Source organism: Camelina sativa, chromosome 9 (assembly GCF_030686135.1).
Source record: "Camelina sativa cultivar CO46 ecotype springtype chromosome 9, ASM3068613v1".
In the NCBI taxonomy this organism is placed as follows: domain Eukaryota; kingdom Viridiplantae; phylum Streptophyta; class Magnoliopsida; order Brassicales; family Brassicaceae; genus Camelina; species Camelina sativa.
In genome coordinates this window covers 471,343-489,552 of record NC_141888.1, presented here as the reverse complement: position 1 = coordinate 489,552, position 18,210 = coordinate 471,343, and the positions used below count along the sequence as shown (strand labels likewise).

General features: G+C 37.4%; 3 protein-coding genes, 2 long non-coding RNA genes and 3 pseudogenes across 8 annotated transcripts; 2 read left to right on the top strand and 6 right to left on the bottom strand.

Moving 5' to 3' along the window:
• Positions 1 to 713: 713 nt before the first annotated feature.
• On the top strand, positions 714 to 3,312 carry LOC104710027 (receptor protein kinase-like protein ZAR1). Its single transcript, XM_010426554.3, has 2 exons — positions 714 to 2,311; positions 2,437 to 3,312. The coding sequence occupies exons 1-2, from the start codon at positions 829 to 831 to the stop codon at positions 3,114 to 3,116; spliced, it is 2,163 nt and encodes a 720-aa protein (XP_010424856.1). The 5' UTR covers positions 714 to 828; the 3' UTR covers positions 3,117 to 3,312.
• On the bottom strand, positions 3,276 to 7,334 carry LOC147937528 (auxin-responsive protein IAA32-like; annotated as a pseudogene). The gene is made up of 4 exons (XR_015566501.1): positions 7,002 to 7,334; positions 6,656 to 6,907; positions 3,547 to 3,655; positions 3,276 to 3,474 (listed from the first exon to the last, which is right to left on the bottom strand). The product of XR_015566501.1 is annotated as an auxin-responsive protein IAA32-like (transcript).
• Positions 4,019 to 6,473, bottom strand: LOC104710026 (uncharacterized). 3 transcript variants are annotated; one of them, XR_015566502.1, is made up of 6 exons: positions 5,880 to 6,473; positions 5,663 to 5,708; positions 5,496 to 5,573; positions 5,298 to 5,422; positions 4,785 to 4,984; positions 4,019 to 4,326 (listed from the first exon to the last, which is right to left on the bottom strand). It is a non-coding gene; the product is annotated as an uncharacterized LOC104710026 (long non-coding RNA). The 3 variants fall into 3 exon arrangements; XR_015566504.1 differs by having other exon boundaries at positions 4,780 to 4,984; positions 5,880 to 6,433; XR_015566503.1 differs by having other exon boundaries at positions 4,885 to 4,984; positions 5,880 to 6,433.
• A 625-nt stretch (positions 7,335 to 7,959) lies between the features above and the next one.
• Positions 7,960 to 10,726, bottom strand: LOC104710025 (protein PAL OF QUIRKY). The gene is made up of 2 exons (XM_019230143.2): positions 9,270 to 10,726; positions 7,960 to 9,171 (listed from the first exon to the last, which is right to left on the bottom strand). Exon 1 carries the CDS (start codon positions 10,508 to 10,510, stop codon positions 9,335 to 9,337), a length of 1,176 nt encoding a protein of 391 aa, XP_019085688.2. The 5' UTR covers positions 10,511 to 10,726; the 3' UTR covers positions 7,960 to 9,171; positions 9,270 to 9,334.
• Positions 8,280 to 9,161, bottom strand: LOC109125021 (uncharacterized). Its single transcript, XM_019229819.1, has one exon. The coding sequence runs from the start codon at positions 9,159 to 9,161 to the stop codon at positions 8,280 to 8,282; it is 882 nt and encodes a 293-aa protein (XP_019085364.1).
• Positions 10,727 to 11,455: 729 nt separating the features above from the next.
• Positions 11,456 to 14,240, top strand: LOC147937527 (uncharacterized). Its single transcript, XR_015566500.1, has 2 exons — positions 11,456 to 11,812; positions 13,786 to 14,240. It is a non-coding gene; the product is annotated as an uncharacterized LOC147937527 (long non-coding RNA).
• Positions 14,241 to 14,424: 184 nt separating this feature from the next.
• LOC147937526 (uncharacterized) lies at positions 14,425 to 15,763 on the bottom strand (annotated as a pseudogene).
• Positions 15,764 to 17,039: 1,276 nt separating this feature from the next.
• Positions 17,040 to 17,838, bottom strand: LOC104714863 (uncharacterized protein At2g29880 pseudogene; annotated as a pseudogene).
• Between the last annotated feature and the right edge of the window lie 372 nt (positions 17,839 to 18,210).

The following is an 18,210-nucleotide window of genomic DNA, read 5'->3' as shown; positions in this document are numbered from 1 at the left end:
TCTACTTAAAATTGAGTTTTTTCCTAATGGTATCATGAAAACGAGTATAACGACAATAAGGGCCGGACAAAGTGTGTGTACAACATATCTGTACTCTCTTTTTTGTTTTTTTGGCAGTTTTTTTTTAACTACTAATTAATAATCCTTCAACATCAGTGTTTGATCAATTTAAGCTTTTACCATTTCTTCTTTGAAAAAACTAGTCTCCGTCTATTTATCTTTTAAGATGTAATGGCATTGTGAATCCTGACAACTTATATGTATATTAATAAGAGAGATAGATGAGCTGTGATTTACTTCTTGAATGGTACTTATGTGGTAAAGTAATAGAACTAAAGATTAAGAGAAGCCTTGGGGAATAAAGAAACAAGGAGCGTGGTATCCTATTATGGTGACGTTCTCTAGTAATAATTTTTTACACTATGATTTATTTTTTTAACGACCATAATTTTGGTCAAAAGGAGCTAAGAAATGACAGAGAGATGTTAATCAATAAAGAAAAGGATTAGTGGACAAATTAGCGTATGGATTAGTCCACCATGGGCTTCTCTTTTGTCCAACTTTCACCTCTTTTCTCACAAACTTGGTCTGTCATTTTTATTTTGTTGTTGCTTCTCTTCTCCCAATGCAAGGAAAAAAAAAAGCAGAGCTCTTTCTCTCTCTCTCTTCCTTTTGTATTCTTTCTTCCTCCTTTTTCTTCAACGAAGGTATCTTTTGTTTATTCTTTATACTTTACTCTTTTACTCCATCACTATCAGTCTCAATATCACTCTCTTTTGTACAAAGTCTTCTTAACTCTCGTCTTTTTGTTATAATTTTGCATCTGAAATGTTGGCTTTGCTGATAATCATCGTTGCTCTTCTCTGCAACTACAACTACATCCCCCTTGTGACTGTTAGTGGCTTAAACGACGAGGGCTTCGCGCTCTTAACGTTCAAGCAGAGCGTCCACGATGATCCTAGCGGTTCCCTCAGCAATTGGAACTCATCGGACGAGGACGCATGTTCGTGGAACGGTGTTACTTGCAAAGAACTCAGGGTGGTGTCTCTTAGCATTCCAAGGAAGAGCCTTTACGGTTCTCTCCCTTCGTCTCTAGGGTTTCTCTCCAGTCTCCGTCACTTGAATCTCCGGAGCAATAGGTTTTATGGGTCGTTGCCTGTTCAGCTTTTCCAGCTTCAAGGACTCCAAAGTTTAGTCCTTTATGGCAATTCCTTTGATGGGTCCTTGTCGGACGAGATCGGTAGGCTTAAGCTTCTTCAGACATTAGATTTGTCGCAGAACCTCTTCAACGGGTCGCTACCGCCTTCGATTCTGCAATGCAGCAGGTTGAGAACACTCGATGTCAGCCGCAACAACCTGTCTGGTCCTTTGCCTGATGGGTTTGGCTCAGCGTTCGTCTCTCTGGAGAAACTCGACCTCACCTTCAACCAATTCAACGGTTCGATCCCTAGTGACGTCGGAAACCTCTCTAATCTACAAGGAACCGCTGACTTCTCTCATAATCACTTCACCGGTTCAATCCCACCTGCGCTGGGAGATCTTCCTGAAAAGGTTTACATTGATCTCACTTTCAACAATCTCTCCGGTCCCATTCCTCAAACTGGTGCTCTTATGAACAGAGGACCAACGGCGTTTATCGGCAACACTGGGCTATGCGGCCCGCCATTGAAAGACCTTTGCCCAGGATATGAGCTCGGCCTCAATGCCTCTTACCCTTTTATCCCAAGCAACAACAAGCCCGAAGATTCTGATAGCAACTCTGAAGCCAAACAAAAGTCAAGTGGTTTGAGCAAAAGCGCCGTCATTGCCATTGTTCTCTGCGATGTTGTCGGAATCTGCCTCGTGGGTTTGCTTTTCACTTACTGCTACTCAAAGTTTTGTCCTTGCAACCGCGAGAACCAGTTCGGATTCGATAAAGAATCCAAGAAAAGGGCTGCAGAATGTCTATGTTTCCGGAAAGACGAATCTGAAACGCTATCTGAAAACGTAGAGCATTGCGACATTGTGGCCCTTGACACTCAGGTTGTGTTTAACCTGGAGGAGCTACTAAAAGCGTCAGCCTTTGTTCTAGGCAAGAGCGGAATCGGGATTGTGTACAAAGTGGTTCTAGAGAACGGTCTCACACTGGCCGTCCGGAGATTAGGTGAAGGAGGGTCTCAGAGATTCAAAGAATTTCAGACTGAAGTTGAAGCCATAGGGAAACTGAGACATCCTAACATTGCTGGCCTTCGAGCTTATTCTTGGTCTGTGGATGAGAAGCTTCTCATCTACGATTATGTTCCCAACGGTAACCTCGCAACCGCCCTCCACGGTGAGTCATTCTTTTTCTCATTTCGAGATGCATCAGCATCCTTCGACTGCATCACATCATGTTAAGTCACTATATATGTGGGGTGTGGTGTGTTAAGTCACTATAATATATATGTGCCTGTGCAGGAAAGCCAGGCATGGTGACTAATACTCCCTTGACATGGTCTGTACGGCTGAGGATTGTGAAAGGGATTGCGACAGGGCTTGTTTATCTCCATGAGTTCAGCCCAAAAAAATACGTCCATGGAGACCTCAAGCCCAGCAACATTCTCATCGGACAAGACATGGAACCTAAGATCTCTGATTTTGGACTTGCACGGTTGGCTAACATTGCTGGAGGATCTTCTCCGACCATACAGTCTAATAGAATCATCCAAACGGATCATCAGCCGCAAGAGAGGCAACAACACCATCACAAGAGTGTATCTTCAGATTTCACTGCTCACTCTTCGTCTGGATCCTACTACCAGGCACCCGAGACTCTCAAGATGGTCAAACCATCACAGAAGTGGGATGTTTACTCTTTTGGGATCATATTACTGGAACTGATCGCGGGTAAGTCTCCAGCAATGGAGGTTGGGACATCAGAAATGGATCTAGTTCGGTTGATACAAGTATGCATTGAGGAGAAGAAACCATTATGTGATGTTCTTGATCCTTGTTTGGATCCTGAGGCAGATAAGGAAGACGAGATTGTCGCTGTTCTGAAGATTGCAATCAGTTGCGTGAATAGCAGTCCAGACAAAAGGCCTACCATGTGGCACGTTTCTGATACTCTCGACAGATTACTTGTGGCCAGCGATTGAGACATTTAGAGATATGCACATAAAAGCTTGTTTTAAAAGATGAAGCTGCAATCACTTGGAGCATTTGCACCTGACGATGCTGATGTGGTTACCATTTGTTTTGTTTTTTATTTTTACTTGTCCCGTCTTTGTTAGTGGTTATTAATTAAGTTGTGCCACTCTTCATAATCGTTTTTATAGCTTAAAGTTTCTGGTACATCAGATGTTAAATATTAGAGACCACAAGTAAGCTAATTTGAATCTTAGATAAACAGTGAACTCCCTAGAAGAGAGAAGCTTCGACTTAAAAGCTTAAAAGGGAGGAAGAACATGGTTTCTTCTTGCAATTCTCATCCGATCCACGCTTTCGACAAACTCCCTATTGAGTTTCAGGCAAATTACAAAAGTGATTTACTTAAAAAAATTCTATAGAGAAAGTCTAAGAGCTTACTTCCATGGAATGTCCCCAACAGTCCTCCAGATACCTTCGATGTCTCTGTAGACTAAAGAGAACTTAGACTCAGTCTGGAACAGCCTCAATCCTGACACGGTCTGCATCCCTGCAAATTCAAATTGATGTGGCAAAAGCTTTTGAAACATACTAGTAGCTGGAAGCACTACAAGAAAAATCATTATTCATAGCACACGATAATGTTTGATAGCGTTTTCATAAACGCTAAGTTCTCGGCAGCTATCTTAGGTACCACCTATATTATAGCGTTTTTATGGTATGCTATTATTGGGTCTATCTACCATAGCAGTTTTGTTATACGGTGCTATAACATATGTAACCCTATCATAGCGTTATTCACATGCCATAGTTTGTCTTTATCAATTATGCTCTTATTGCTATAATATGCATTGTTATGACTCTTATATTATGCAATGGTATAAAGCTAATCAATTTGGTGGAACCTGCTTAATTTGCAAAATATCCAATTTATATATAATAAACATCCACAAGATACACATCATTTCATAAAACAAACATTATTCACCCATAACACAAGTCTCAAAAAAATACTTAAAAGCTATCATCCTTTAATATAATGATAGATACCAGACTCTTCATTAATGTTAATGTTCTCCTGATCTGAGGTCCTTGGCATGATTCAAACATTCTCAGAGAGCTTGGAACCCACTACTCCAAAAGCTGGAAGCTTCTTTTTTTGAGGAAATGATTTGGAGTATCACAAACCGACCCATGTTGGAAACTCCAAATAGTCAGACACTGCACAAACAAGAAAGATTATAAGTGTCTATAACCAAGCTCTCACAAAGCAGATAAATGGAAGTCTAAAAGTAAGAATTTAACTTTATCATCTGTTTTTTTCAGCCATTGAGACATTGAGACACTATAACCAACACACAGATGAATAAGAATAAGAATCAAGCGAAGTGAGACACAGATGAATAAGACATTAAGACACTATAACAGATTCCAAGAAATAAGCGAAGTGAAAAAAATATATAATTTAAGAACTAGATCATAGAGGCAAAGAGAGAAAACTAGTAATGGACAAAAAAAAAAGACAAGACACTAGATGAATTGCTAGACATGAAAGTATTTTAAAAACCTGCACATTCAAGTAAATGTCAGACCAAATGCAGCAATACAAATTGGTAGGAAGCGGACTATCTAGCTAAGAATTTCAAGGTCTTGTTTAGTAACAGTAACACAGACCATACATGTTTCTTAGTCCAATCGTATTGTCATACACCAGCTGAAGGAGCAAACTGGAGCAGTTGTACAATTAGAGGCTCTTTGATCTTTGGGAGAGAGACTTACGTCTAAAGCCACAAACTCTGGTGCTCTTGGATCTACTGTTAACGCAGCTTTCCTTTGTATATCGAATGAACAACAAAAAATCTAGCAGGGGATCCTTCAGCTATCAAAATGAAACAAAGAACACAAGTAAGCACCAACTAATAACGAGTTTCACACACGAGCTCCATGTCTAGATATAAAAAGACTTCTCTTTTTGGATCTTAACAAATTTCTCGTAACTAATAGTTTTCAAACTTCCAATTTCAAAATTTTAACAAAGCTAAAAACCTAAAGTAACCAAACCTAAAGTAACCAAAACAGAAATATGCGTAAGACCTCAAGGAAGCACGAATCTGCAAGATAAAAACCATAAGAAAAGCGAAAGATCTAACAAACCAAATTGGTTTGATGTGATGGTGTGAAGTTTCATTCACCTGTTTTTTATGTCAGATTCTCTTCTTCCAAGCCTTGGAGTATCAACGGTAAGAGCGATCGCTTTAAATCCAGCTTCTTCAGCTCTTTTTACAAGCTGTCTTACCACATTTCTATCCTTATACACCTGCATCAAGAGAACAAACAGACGATTCAAAGCCAGATTTTCAAAAGACCAAGTAGAACTATATGAAACTGACATAAAGTTGTTAAAAACGAATCCCTGGTCCTGTGGAAGCAACTTCCGCAACACTACAAGTAGCCCACGAAGATAAAGTCTGAAAACATCAAAGAATACACAAAAAATGAATACATAAAAGAGATATCTAATCAGGTGAAAGAGACAGAGACGGCAAAGAATCAAAACCATATTGTTCCAGCAGCAGAAGAAGCTCTCGCGGTTGCAAGCTCGCCTACAACGATAACAAAACCACTTCCCATAGTGAACTCAAGATCTTTAACAGTATAACAATCTAATCTAAGAACATCAGATAAACTGATAAAGTAACTGTAAACCCTAGAAACTCAGCGAGTCCGGTTCACTGATTAAAAACGAATCCATTAAAGAGAAACGAAATGCTTACCAGAGAAGAAGACCTCTTCCCATTGTATATATAAAACCACCTTGAGCAACAAAATCGACTAGGAAGAAGGACCAGACAAACTCCGGCAGACACTAGCGAAGAAACTCAATGGGAAACCCTAACGAAAGGACGCCACTCTCTAGACCCCGGCTCCATCGTCTCCGCTTATCCCGTAACAATCGCGTCGCATCCGTCGTATTCGCCACCGCCGTTTGCCAGGACGCCACTCTCTGGACCCCGGCTTCGCTTTCTCTCATCGAATTGCCGCTGAATCGCTTTTCCACATCTCAATCGATATTTCTAACTCTAGACCCGGAGCTTCCTACACGAGAATTTATGGCTAATAGAGGTACCAAGAAACCCAAATCGTCCTTTGAAGGTTGTAAAGTTATAATTAGCTTAGAGAAAACTATGAGGAGAACTGGGGAAGAAGAGCTTCACTATTGTGAAGATCTGGGTTTTGATTCGGTGGAGAAAGGGGATTTAGGGTTAAAAGTTTTTTTTTTCCTTGCTCTATAGCTTTTTTTTTGGACTCTACTATTTCTATGTAAAATAGTAGAGTGGTTTTTTAGTCCATTTTTATTAAGTGTGGACGGAAAGAATGGTTTTTGTTTTCCGCTTACATATTTTGAGGTATAGCATTTTAAAAACGCTATATATAAACTCATTTTTAAAACTTTTTTAACGATAGCATTTGTGAAAACTGTGCTATGTTTTTCTGCTATCAATGTCCATATTTCTTGTAGTGAAGCTTTGGGGATAAGAACACGGCTTACCAAACATATCGTCAAGCTGAAGGGCAAGAGTTGAGTAAGCTCCTTGACTAAGAAGGCAAACCTTGCGGCCCACCACTAGGCCATCTAGATTTACCTTTACATAAGTCAATGTTCCTCTGCTCTCTTTTTCATTATTGTAATATCCCTGAGCAAGTCTTTGGTTTCCAGTATTCTCACTCTTCAGCTGCGTATTTTTGTTATATCTGGTCTGCGACCAGTCTATGAAATCTCCATACCCGTCAAGACCTATCACTTTGATTCACATGTAGATATTGAAGATACCAAGTAAGGATGAAGAAAAGTAGTAACTAACAATGAGGTGAAAGCATTCAGCAAAGAAACTCACTCTATCCCGATGATGGGAGGTAAGTTTCATGTTGTATGGTCCTAAGGCTTAGACCTAGATCGATTACCCCACCACCCTTCTTGGTATGTGAGTAATATGTATGAAACTTGGAAGATCCTTGGAAGAAGTCTGCAGGTGTGTTTGGGTCCATTGCCTGATGCTTCGTTATGTCTAAAAAGATGCAGAGAAGGGAAAGTAGGATGAGAAAAAAAAAAGAGCACATTGATAAAGATTTATAGCATGAAGCTGATGCTGAAAGAGTGTCAGAAAAGTTTAAGAAAGAAAAAGACATAATTGCAGACATGAAATAGACAAACGACAAGAAGAACCCATTTAAGATACAGTTGGTTTGATGCAAGGGATGGGGGAGCTGACAACAAAGAGATTTGGTTCAGATTTTGTAACCCAACCGGGCCAGCCGGTACTTCAATGCTTCTGATGCACAAAATCACAAAAATACATATCTCCCTCCACTCAGTGAACTGCCAGAAAAAATATCTGAGACTACGGATAACTCGATTCAGGGAGAGGCTGTGTCTTTGTGAAAGAGCCGTGTAGTGCAAGAGTAAAATATCCTGAATCGAAAGTATGGGTAGAGAGAGCGAAAGGGTTGGGTCTGGTGTTACATAATGACACAAGTGCTCTCTCTTTCAAAAGAGATAGTTATGTTGCTAAACTGGAAGACAGGTCAACTTTGTCACTACCTTCTTCACCCACACCTTGTCTGAGAAGTTGTAGGGTTGTGTGTACTTTTGCAAGACCACACACATGGATTCATGTCTGTACTTATGCTCCCATGGATAAGAAAGAAGAAACGACGAAGAGGAAGACATGCATTATTCCAAATATTACATGTTATACATCTCAGATTCTCATGTGTCTTAAATCTCTGAGTCTTTCTAAACAATATTAGAGCCTTGTTAAGTCTCCAACAAGTACGAAAACAAAAAAAGGGCGATGATCAAGGAGTGATACATTTACAATATAAAATGTATGATAATAATATGATATAAGATCTAGGAAAATGGTAAGAGCACAACCAGTATCAATTGCAACTATAATGTAAAACCCCACGAAGCAGCACTACTTCCTTATTTTCTAATTACTCACACAACACTTACAACATAATCCATAATACCAAACCAACACGAAGCCCGACTCTTTTTTGATGCAGCAACTTGTAAAAAAAAAAGTAATTTATATATTTATACGTTTAAAAACCAACCCGGGTTTTCTTCCTCCAAAATTGTGTGGTTCATCTTCATTGTTCTGTGTGTGTCACAATGGCTGTGAACTCCGTATCTGTTGAGTCATGTTCTCAGCTGGAAGCTTAGCAGCAGCAGAACCATCAGGCATCACCATGGCAGGTGGAGGTCCGGTCATTGTCTGGTACTGTGCGTGTCCCAGAGGTTGGGTATAGTATATTTGTGTATGAGCATTGTCAGCGTATTCATATCCATAGTTAGGAATCCCAGCTGAACCCGACTGAGGTGGGTGATGGATCTGCGAATACCCCATGAATTGCTGCTGGCTTGTTGGAATCTGGTGAATTATCTGAGCACCGCTCACACCTGGGGCTGTTGTGTAAATCCCAGCCTGTCCCATCTCAGGTTTGGCACCAGTAACACTTCTCATGTGGTTGCTAGGAGGTGGAGGCATCATGGTAGAGTTGGGAGGTGCCTGGAGATGGTTAGAAGACAGAGAACCTGGAGCCTCGCTAACAGTTGCAGATTGTGGCACAGGCATACTGTAGGGCCTAGGTGGGAGTGGAGCAGTAACATAATAAACAGGATAACGCTGTTGATCCAGTCGACCATGGTGCTGGTGGAAAGACTGCTGGTGCTGCTGCGGTGGCTGTTGTGAAGAGTACACCTGGATGTAAGTCTGGAGAGGAAGGCCGCTAGAGGGATGGTGATGAATGTATTGAAGTGCAGCAGTAGTGTGTATGAACTGTTGCTGCTGCTGCTGCTGTGGCTGAGATTGCTGCTCGAATTGGGGGTGAAGGATGTAGCCTGGGTCCTGATTCTGATTGGGGGATAAAAGCGTGCTTGGATCCGAGGGGTTGATCATACCAGTAACAACGGTGGAAGCAGCAGAGGACATCTGAGCAATTGGTTCTTGATAGACAGAAGGTCTTTGGTGAAACATAGGGTTGCTCATACCGCTATCACTGAGGCAATAATAATAATAATATAGCAAACACAATCAGAAACTAACAATATACCAGTCAAACAAAACAGAGGCACATGCAAGAAGAAGAGGAGGTACCTGGAAACGGAATTGGGTGATGGCAGCTCGCTATTAAATTTGAGCTGAGGCGGCAGATTCTGCGGCTAGGAACGCGGAGTGGGAGGTTTCCTGTATCCAGCAGGCACACTGTGATCGGATCTCTCATCGTCAGAGATGAACCGCGTGTGGGACTCATTTGAAATGGTCGCAGCAGGAAGCGCGATTGTGACAGGCATCGGCGGTGGTGAGGACATGGCAGCGAATCCGTCGTCCTGCTGTTGCTGGAGCTGCTTACTCCCAACGTTGAAGCGTGTGAACTGCTCCTCGATTCCCAGGTTTTTCTGATCTGGGAGAGTCCTGACGCCGGTGGGTTCCTCAACATGAACACGAATCGGAGGCAAATTGGCGAGAGAGGGAGAGGAAGAAGTAGAGCCAAAAGAAGAGGAGGTGTCCAACATGGGAGAATCAGGCAAGCAGTGAACATCTTGACTTCCTTGCGGTTGCGGTTGCTGTTGCGGGGTAGGAGGCTGCTGGATCTGCTGCTGCTTGGCGCTTTTGACGGAGCCATCATCGCGGAGATCTCCTTCTCCAACATGGTCCAACCCAAGAAAATGATTGACGTTGGTGTCAGAATCAGAGAACCCTCGGTTGAGGAGACCAGCGCTATTGAGAGCGTTGAGGAACCAATCGTCGCTCTTGGCAGAGCTCTCGAGGATCTGACCCATAGACTGAGTAGCCTCAGGCTTGGAGGTGAAGAGAAACAAACGGAGGCGCGAGGGTTTGGTGGAATTGGAGGCGGAGATGGTACGGTCGTACTCCTCGATCATGTTGTCCAGATCTTCGTCGGTGGTGACGGAGATGAGAGAGTCAAGGTCTTCGCTGGGTAGCTGGCACTTGAGGGTGAAGGAGCGGCCGTCCAGGAGCATGTTGGAGAGGCGAGCAAGGAGAGAAGAGAGAGAGGTGTTACGGTCAACGACTATGATGCGAGTGTCACCGACCATGTAGCAGAGGGATTTATCGTGAGGACGAGGGAGGATATGACCACCGTAACTGCACATGAGACGGATTTTAGAAGAGACGGTGCTTCCGCCGCCACCGCCGGAAGGAGCAGGGAGGTCATCCCAGCCATCGGTGGTGCGAGAATGAGGGGAGGATTCAAGAGACTCGGGGTAAGATGAAGTTACATGAAGTGGTGGAGGAGGAGGAACAAGTGCGGTTGTGGCGAGGATGGAGGTGGATGCCACCGCGGTGGAGGATAGAGAAGGAGGTGGTGGTTCCATGTAATTCAATTCAGCCACTGTTTTACAAAATTCGACCAAATTATAATTAAAGTAATATTACTAAAAGTTTATATACTAATTTTTATATTAAAATAAAATAGCAAAATTGAATTTGGAGAATTTGTTATATCTTCTAAAATACTCTAACTACGGAGAGAGAGAGAGTTATAATAGGTGCTGGTGCTGGTGCTGGGTGTGCTAGTCCACGATTCGTATGTCTACTAATGTAAGACTACAGCTGTTTTTTTTCTTTTTCTTTATTTTCTCTTTAAATTTAATTTAAATATGGTAATAAAATATTAAAACTATATGCTTTGCTGTTTAGTATTTACCCTATTTGATGAGATCATGGACGGCTCAACCGAACCACACGGATCTGAGGAGCAGTTTGAACCAGAGGAAGCACCGGAGGAGCAGCTTGAACCAGAGGAAGCACCGGAGGAGCAGCTTGTACCAGCGGAAGCAGCGGAGGAAGCACTAATCGTTCCGGCGGGTCCTATAACAAGGTCACAGTCCAAGAGGTTCAACCAATCAATCCAAAGACTACTCAAGGAGCTGGACAAAAAGCTAGAAGACGAGACTCAAACCACTTGGACGTTGCTCACAGCTCAAGGTGCTCGGTAAAGGATAAAGTGTTACTTTGGTGCTCTTTTTCCCTTGGTCAAGTTTTGTCCCATTGGGTTTTCTTGACAAGGTTTTTAATGAGCCCTAAGTAACATTTTCAAGCCCCCTTTACCAGCCCAAATCGTGGTCCAAGGTTCCCCACAAAGGCCTTGGCCCATTTTATATCTCTTTCTCATTCAAACTTTACATTTATTGCTTTGTAATTTCCTAGACATCTTGCATGAGCTTTAACTTGAACTTGCAAGGTTGTCTAGGGTTTTCTCTCCTCTATCTCGTCCTCCCCTTCTCCTATTTAAAGACCATGTATCTCTCTTTTATTTCTCATCAAACATTTTAATCAAAAACCTTTCTTTTACTTGTTTGATCTGAGAAGTGTGTAATATCTTCTCAACTTGTTTTCTTCTTAGTGAGACATATCTAAGTTGAACTCGAGCCTGAAGTCTAAGAGATTTTCATCTCTCTTGGAAGTTCACTTCAATCCCCCTTTCTATCCGCTGCATCATTTCACCATTCCATCTCTTTCAATCCGCTGCATAATCAACCCCCTTCACCTTCCATTTGTCCGATCTATTGCATCTTCGGTCTCTTGATCTTCATCAGTCCGATCCATCTCCTTCAAAACCCTGCGAGTGTGTTCTTGGGAAGCAGATTCCTCTTTAGGAGTCTATCACTATTATGGTGATATTTCTTTCTCTTTCTAACCCTATTTCTTTCAGTTTTTTTTTATTCACTTTATTTAATAAATGATTTTTAATAGAATATCAGAATAACATTTCATGGAAAAAGTATCTTACGTTGTTAATCACATTATCATATATATAAAAAATCAATATTTTGGATATGTTTTATTAAATAAGTAGAAAATTTATTGTTGAAAAATGGTTTTTTCAATGATTAAAATGTTATCTTTAACAAAATCAACATATAACCTTTGGAAAAAATTAATCGAGACAAACATGTTCTTGTAAATGGATACATTTTAAAATATTTACATACTGTATAATGCATGATCGATTATGTAGATTCTTCGTCAAACAATTAGTACAATTTATAATTTAATCTAGCTAGATTTTGGGAATAAGAGTTTTCAACAAAATCAACATACTGTACGACCCAACATTTGAAACTATTAATCCAGAAAAATATCATTTCGGTTAAACAATAAATATAAATTTAACTAGAATTGGGAATTAGTATTTTCATATATATTAAATTTAAATCGCAAATTTTTGTATAAAGCGAGCTCTAGTTTAAGAAAAATATTTGTAAAATGAAAAAATATGTTGCAAAATAAATCATTCAGATGGCGATCACAATTATCAAAATATTTTTAGTAAGTAGAGTGATTTTTTAAAGGGAGATTCTCAAAAATAGCACCAAAATAAGTTTTTGTTCCAAAGTTAGCACAACATCTCTAAAATTCCAAAAATAGCACTAATTAATCTTTTAAAATTAAATTCTAAATTCAAAATACTAAACCCTACCCCTTAAAAATATACCCTAAATATGAAATTGAGAACCCAAACATAAACAAACAAATTCTAAAAATTAATTTTAAATATTTTAATGTGTTAAATAGTGCTATTTTTGGAAATTTATGGAATGTGTGCTATAATTGTCCATAAAACTTGGTTTAGTGCTATTTTAGGGTATTTCTCTTTTTTAAAAGAAAAGAAATTAATTGATGGCAATTTAGTTTTTTTACCATATATATATATAAAGATATACCTTTATTCAGCCGTTATAAATAGAACTAGGTCACATGAAAAGGATGAATAAAACCCCCAAAACAAATATATTGTGGCATATAGCAACAAATGCAAGGAATTATTAATTTTTTCCAGTTACTTTATTTTTAATACGTTGTTATTGTGTAATAGAAAGAAAAAGAAAAACGTATTAAATGAGAATAGAGTTGCCTAAAACGAAACGAAATGAAATACTAATGTGTTTAATGTATGTGGGATCAGTAAAAGGTGAGAAGGCGTGTTCATGATTTGATTACTACTAAGGTCATCTCTAACTTCACTCTAGTTTAGAAACAAAACTTTATTATAACGTAATATTTGTTTTATATTACTCTATATATAGAGTAATTCTATTCTCACCTTTACTTTTTATACTAACTCAATGCTCTATTTTAGAAAAAAAAAATAGAAATATATATTGGAGATGGTCTAACAAGGAAGAAAAAAATAACCGGTGCGATGGAACACTTAGAGGGATATTGAACTTAAGATTTTAAAGGAGTTTAAAGTATTCTTAAAATCCTTTCTTATTCAGTTGAGGATTTTAAAAAATCTTATGAAATCATATGTTATTCAATTAATATTTATATAAAATCCTTTAAAATAATTCAGAATCTTTTGTTATTCAATCAATAGTTTATAAAAACCAACTTCAAATCTCTTGTTATTCAAAATATCACAACTGCTTTTGGAGGGAGTATTTATATTTTAAAGGATTTGGTAAGATTTTAACATTTTAGAATTTTGAAAGATTTAGGAGATTTTTAGGAGATTTAATTGTGTTTTAGATTTTTTTTTTCTTTTTAGAAAATGAAATGTGATTCTATGAGATTCTATAGTAGTTTACAACACAAAAAAAATTCTATAGCAAAATATTTATTAATTAATCGCTTATTTGTGAAGTTGTAAGAGATACCATAGAGTCTAAATCCTGCAACAAAGAAACGAAGCTTTAAGTGAGATGAAGAACAGAGGAAGAAGCTCAGTGAAGAAGATGAGCAAAAGGAAGAAATGTCATGAAGAAGGTTAAGGACACATTAGGAGAAGAAGGAACAAGTCAACAAGGAAGTTAGGCTTGGTGGTTTTGTGTGTGTGTTGTAAGAAAAAATCCACGTGATCCGATATTTCAATGGATCTCTCAAGAACCAAAACAGAGTAGAGAGAGAGAGAGAGAAGCAAACGATCAAGAACCAAAACAGAGAGAGAGAGAGAGAGAGAGAGAGAGAGAGAGAGAGAGAGAGAGAGGAGCAAACGTGAATGTGAGGAAAATAAAAAAACAAAGAGAAGCAAACGTGAATGTGACAAAAACCAAAACAGAGGAATTAAAATTTCGTGAATGAAAACAATCTAAAATAAAACATAGTCGTCTGCATCAAACATGAATGTGACAAAAACCAAAACAGAGGAAACAAAGTGTCATGAATGAAAACAATCTAAAATAAAGCATAGCCGTATGCATCATGACCCCATATTCATAGCATCATTCCACATGCTTGCAGCTATATTTGCTCTCTAGGAATTAGCAAGCACTCTTTGTTGTTCTTAAGTACCATGAATCTGTTCTTCCTCATTATTCTCCTCACCATTTCTTTGATCAATGTTAGTTTCTTCGAGAACATCTTCTTCTGGAGGAAACAAATCGGAACAACATTCTTTAAGGAGATAATTATGTAAACCAACATAAGCAATTACTAACTCTACTTGCGTCTTATATATATGGAAAGAGTGATGCATATTTGAAGATGTGAAATCTGGACTTGAAGATACCAAAAATCCTCTCTATTACATTTCAAAAGCTAGAATGACAATTGTTGAACAACTCATTTGGATTTACTGGATCTTTCCCTTGTCCTATAAATTCTTTGAGATGATAGCAAGTACTTCAAAATGGAGCTAATAAAAACTGCATCGATTGGCAAATCCACAATCAACTAGATAAAATATTTTTAGAGTTTAAAACGCATAAAAATATAGGTGAGATAAATTGCAGGTAAAGAACATAACAATTTAGTTTTATACAAAGATAAGTGAGACATACCTTCAGGAACTATTAATTTGTTTGTGTTTCTTGTTAAAGCATCCTGTAATACCTTTGCATCGTAAGCTGAATCTTCCCACCCGCTAAGAACATATGTAAATTCTACATCAAAAGTACATGCAGCTAACACATTTTGTGATAATTGTCCTTTTCGATTACGATAGCTAGCCGTGTATTGTCCGAGTATCATTGCAAGGATATGAGTTCCATCAATAGCCCCCACACAATCCTAAGAATAATAGAAACAAAATATCCATCATATAGTTTATTGAAATACTTTGGAACGAGCAAAAGAAAAAATTCTCATATCTTGAAATAATGATAAAATCGAGTGTTGTCTTTTATTTTTGTAGGAACTGAAAATCTAGGCTTAGCCATAAATCTTGGAGCAAGTGCTTTTAATGCCTTTAGAATTGTGTTAAAGCTCATACTTATCGAGAATTTCGATCTCTGAAATCTATCTTCAGCTACAACGTACCTCACATTTTGACCAACTATGAACAAATATGTGGCAAGCATTTCTTCAACATAAACATATGTTGTGTCGGTTAATTCCATCTTCAATCTAAGAATAGAGCATAGTTTCAGAAGTGCTTATAGATACATATGATATAGCTCTCGAAATCCTCACGTTTTTCACCCAATGCATTCTGTATATACTATATACTCATGTCCAAGTGTTGTTGCTGATTTTCTAATCTGACGTGGTATATGCGGTACGAAATACCAAATTTTCGCTGACAAAACCAATAACATAATATCAACATCTAGCTTGAATTTTCTCCTTCTTTTTCTTTTTCTTTTAGATTGTATTTGTTCACTTTCATGAACAATGCGATCCATAGTCGAAATCCTACACAAAAAACATAGCTATGAATCATAAGAAACGGCTCGTAATAAAAAAAAAAGAAACCAATGAAAGCAGCGAGTATATAAGATTTATAAGCATAATAAAGAGAAATTTACACAAAGTCACATACGTAAACAAAATGTGTATTGTAAACAGAAAAAAAAGCATATAACAATGAGAAAATTTGGAACTTACGAGGAATGATTGACGGCTAGTGTGGAAAAAAAACAAATGAAGGTGAGCGGCTGAATATATATATTAACCCTACCTCTAATGGGTTTGCCCGCCACAATAGTCCTAAAAAACTATATTTTACCCGCCACAATAGTCCAATCTAGAACATGAAAATAATGCAAACATGTACGTAGACTTATTTTAAGTATCTATATATACATTTTTTGAGACAATTATGAAATAAATCCTCAAGTTCAGTACTATTTACAGGGAATGCCATTGATATTAAATATTTACTTAAATTTATTTTTTTAATAAAAGCTAATTGTTATACATAGTAATTGTTAGAGGAGCATATGCCATAAATTTTGGTTTAATTGTTATAAATAAATTCGAAATGTATTTATAGAAACTAATTAGTTCTACCTAAATTATTAAATAAAATAAATATACCTTTTATATTTTAACACCATTTAAAAAAATGATTATTTCTATGTTAAACTTAATAAAAATTAAAATATTATGAATCTTTAGATTTATAAATGTTAAAAATCTCATAAAACAAGCTTTATTTCAAATCGGGTTATAGCAACATTAGCATAAATTTTAAATTTTATTAATCAAATGCTAGAACATAGGTTAAATTTTAATTAATGTATAAATATAAGGGATAAAGATTTAAAATATACAAAACATTAGTCATATACTCATATATATATATATATATAGTTAGTCTACTAATTAAATTATATTTTTCTTTTCTAAAACAAATATAGCTCCGCGGTGTACCGCGGGATAAAATCTAGTGTAGCACAAAACTTGTAAATATATTCTTTGCTTTGCATTTCTCTTGTGAAATATATGTTTATATAAAAATAATTTAAGTTGATTTATATGTAAAAAGAAAGAAATAATCATGACCAATCTCAAATAAATAAATAAATAAAATAAAGGAAAGCTCATCAAGTATTATTAAAATGAAAATGAAAAATTATAAAATATCAAATAAAATGAAAACGGAAAAGTAATGAAAATAGAAAAGTATAAAATATTAAATATGAAAAACCATCTTCAGTGCATGCATTCAACTTCATTTTCATGGTTTATGAAGGTTTCGTATAATCCATCATTTACGCTCTGCTATCGACATATGAACGAACCCATATTTCATACCTAAGCTGTGAACAAGTGTCATGGCTTCGTAACAAAAATCGTCCTCCAAATCAAGCATTTCTTTGATAGCATCCCACACACTATTAGCCTTCTCCTTAGCTTCTTTTTCTTCAGATTCCTTTTCCCACCTTTTTGTATCATGTCAAAAATATGGTTACTAATTTATGTCATTGTGTTCACTTCATCAGAATCCTTGGTCGAATTAAGCGCAACAGTTCTAGCTTTCTTTCTATGGGATAGCTTTTCCTCTCTTCTTTTCTCTAATGAAGCAAAAACTTCATGAACAGAAGTATCTTCGTATGTTGTTTCCTCTAAATCATCCTCTATTTGAACATGAGTTGAATCATTTATCCCTTCATTGTCTCCAACTTGATATGGATCTTCAGCTACAACATCACCTAATCCCATAGCATTTTTACCAGTTGCAACATTTGTTGAAAATATCATGTGTAAATCTCTGAAATCTTCATATGACTCATCACATAGATAAGTTTTATTGGAATGAGCCTGTTCAAAACATAAATACCATATTAGTAATTTCGGTACATAAGCAACATTACTATATTCACAAATTTTATGCTATAAATTTTCTTACCTTCAAAAAGTCATCCCATACTTCATCTCTAGCAGTGAATTTTTTTGTTTCAGGGTCCCATCCAAAACCAGAGCTTAAACGAAAAAGTTCTGCCAAGCCGTTGTACCTCCCCCTCAAGACCTTCATCCTATTTGTGTAACCTTATAAGTTTTGGTAATTCCAAGATTTTTGTTTATAGTTGATAATACTTTTGTCTCCACAGATAATTTGCTGAACTTGCCACTAACATCACGATAACCGTCATTGATTGCATCCACTAACAGCCGCACTAAGATCTTGCTTTCTGGTTCTAACCAATGATTATATGAATTTTTATTTTTTCACAACCTCCTGTGAATTTTCCATGGTATTATGGCCACACAATACAAAACAAAAAACAAAAAACCAAAGACATTCATATGAGTTATGACAGATCCTAGATCTTAACAAGTATTATTATTAAATAGCCGTCAATACGTTTTTAAGCTTAACTAACTTGAAATTGCTTTCGTTGGAAAT